General features: G+C 73.6%; 1 protein-coding gene across 1 annotated transcript in view; it reads left to right on the top strand.

Annotated features, from left to right (window-relative positions):
* Positions 1-26: 26 nt before the first annotated feature.
* H696_03834 (hypothetical protein) overlaps positions 27-2,296 on the top strand; it is a gene marked incomplete at its 5' end in the record, with an annotated part of 4,741 nt that continues 2,471 nt past the window's right edge. The window contains 2 exons of the mRNA XM_009497693.1: positions 27-1,008; positions 1,201-2,248. Coding sequence (XP_009495968.1) covers positions 27-1,008; positions 1,201-2,248 — 2,030 coding nt within the window. The remainder of the gene's footprint in view (positions 1,009-1,200; positions 2,249-2,296) is intronic.

Below are 2,296 nucleotides of genomic sequence, written 5' to 3'. Positions count from 1 at the left end.
CCCCCCCCCCCTTCCCCCGTGCCAGGATGCCCCAAGCGCGCCCCCCGGCCGCTGGCGAGGCCACGCCAAAGCGCCCCCGATCAGGGTCCCTGGCCCCGCACGAGGAGGACCCTTCCCTGCCGGCCAACAAGCGCCTGTCCCTGCTGCCGCAAGATCTGTCACTCTCCGGTCTTGGGGATCCACTGGATCCCTTCCCTCAGCCGGTGGGCGGCTCGGCCGCGGCCGGGCGGCTGTCCATTGTGCCGGGGAGCTCGGGCGATCTGAACGCCCCTGGGGCCGCCTTCAGCCCGCTGGCCGGGGCCATGTTCGGCCATGGGCTGCACAGCTTTTCCCCGTCCCCGGCCTACCGCCAGGCCCCGGGCTTCGGGGCCGCCAGCCTGGCCGGGCGCCTGTCCGAAGCCGGGGTCCCTGCCGCCACCGGAGGGGCTCTGCGCGCGGTGGTCGGCTCGCCCTCCTTCGAGCGTATGTCCTTTTCCGGGTCATCCTTCGGCGGGGACCTGGACTCGGGGCATGAGGGCACCACGGGAAGCCCCGTGGGTCCGCTTTCGCCTGCGCGCGGGAGCCAGTCCACTGGCGTCCCGTTGGCCCGGGCCCCGGCGGCCGGGGCCGCCACCACCGAGCCGGTGTCCCCGCAGCTGAACTCCCTCCGGCAGTCGCTTCGATCGCTGGCCGACGTGCTGCCACGGCCCGGCAGCCAGTCGCTCGGCACATCGTTTGCCGGCGCCCCCGGGTCCGAGCAGTTGCTTTTGGACATGGATGCCGGCGTGGCCCAGGCGCCGGCCGATTCGGCCCCGGGCCTGGGTGCCGCCTCTGCCCCCCTGCCGCCACCCGCCGGGCAAGAGCCCCACCAACAGCCTGTCGGCTTCAGCATGGACAATCTGTCCGGCACGGTGAGCGACCTGATTGCCGAGCCGGCGCCCAATGTGTCCGATGGGGAGATGTCCCTCTTTTCGCAGGCCTCCATGGGGCTGGATGGCACCCACCAGCCCCTTGCCTCGTCTCAGCTTGGTGCGTCCTTTGTGGCTGTCCCGTGTGGCCCTTCCTTCGCGGCCGGTCGGTCTGCTGGCTGCTGCGCCGGTGGCCCTGTGTCCCTCCGTGTCTGCCCCTTCCCGGCTATTGACTCGGCTCCCTCGCCTCTCCCATGCTGTGTTGGCCTCCGCCCCCCCCCCTCCCCCCCTCGCCCCCTCGCCCCCTCCTCAGGCGACTCCATCCGGCATGCTCCGCCATCGCCCTTCCGGCCACGACGCGAGCTCCAGCGCTCGCCCCTCGGCCGGCAGGGCACAGCCACCGAGTCCTCCCTGGCGGCGGGCCGTGTGCCGATCGAGCATGACTCGCCGTCGGCTCAGCGCGGCGGCGCCCACCCGGTCGACCCGTTTGCCACGCAGCACAGCGAAGATCTCTTCGCCATTCCCGAGCCCTCGGCCAGCTTTGCCCAATCGCTGCCCAGTATTGGTGACCCGTCGGCCCTGGCGCCGAGCATCCCGCCCGCGGGCGCAGCCACGCGTGCCCCTTCGACCGAGGACCCCGCACGTCGGCACACCTTGGCCGGCTCCTTCCGGCCAGGAAGCAGCGCCGGCATCCCCACCCCCGGGGCCGCTGGCCGCCCCCCGGCGCCGCGCCCGGCAGCCGACCCATCGGCCAGCTCGTCTGCCTCCCGGCTGTCGGCCCACCTGGATGAGCTAACCGGGCGGCGGCATACTCTGGGCGGGTCCTTCCGGCCAGGCGGCAGCACCGGCAGCAGCAGCGGTGGCCATGGCACTGCCGGCCAGGCCCGTGTCAGCGATGACCCGGCCGGGCTGGGCCTTGATCCCGCGGTCCCAACTCGACTGTCGCTGGGCCTGGCCAGCTCGGTTGGCATCCCCCGGGCCACCAGCCCGCTGACCCTGTCCGAACTTGACACCCTACCATCGTCGTCGTCGTCGTCGTCGTCGTCGTCGTCGTCAATGGCGGCAGCGGCGGTGGCGGCGGTCCCGCCGGCGGCCAGCGCCCCCCGGCCGCGTGGATCCATTGCCCACCCGCTCGGCGCATCTTCCAGCCGGGCCGCGCTCGGTGCCTCGATGTCCGGCCTCGGGGCATCGCAGTCCAGCTCGGGCGTGAGCGCGCCGCCGCGCCTTGCCGCGAGCTTCGGCATTTCGCAGCTGCCCCCGGGCGGGCCTGCCTCCGCCCGGCCGGTGGACGACATGGCATCCGAGCAGCACCCTGCTCGTGCGTCTTTGGCCCGGTCGTCATCCTCGGCATCCCTGTCCGGGTCGGTCCGTCCGCCAGCACCGGCGGCACTCGGTGCCAGTGGCCAGGG

Source organism: Fonticula alba, assembly GCF_000388065.1.
Source record: "Fonticula alba strain ATCC 38817 unplaced genomic scaffold supercont2.6, whole genome shotgun sequence".
NCBI lineage: Eukaryota > Rotosphaerida > Fonticulaceae > Fonticula > Fonticula alba.
This window is presented reverse-complemented; position numbering and strand designations above follow the sequence as displayed.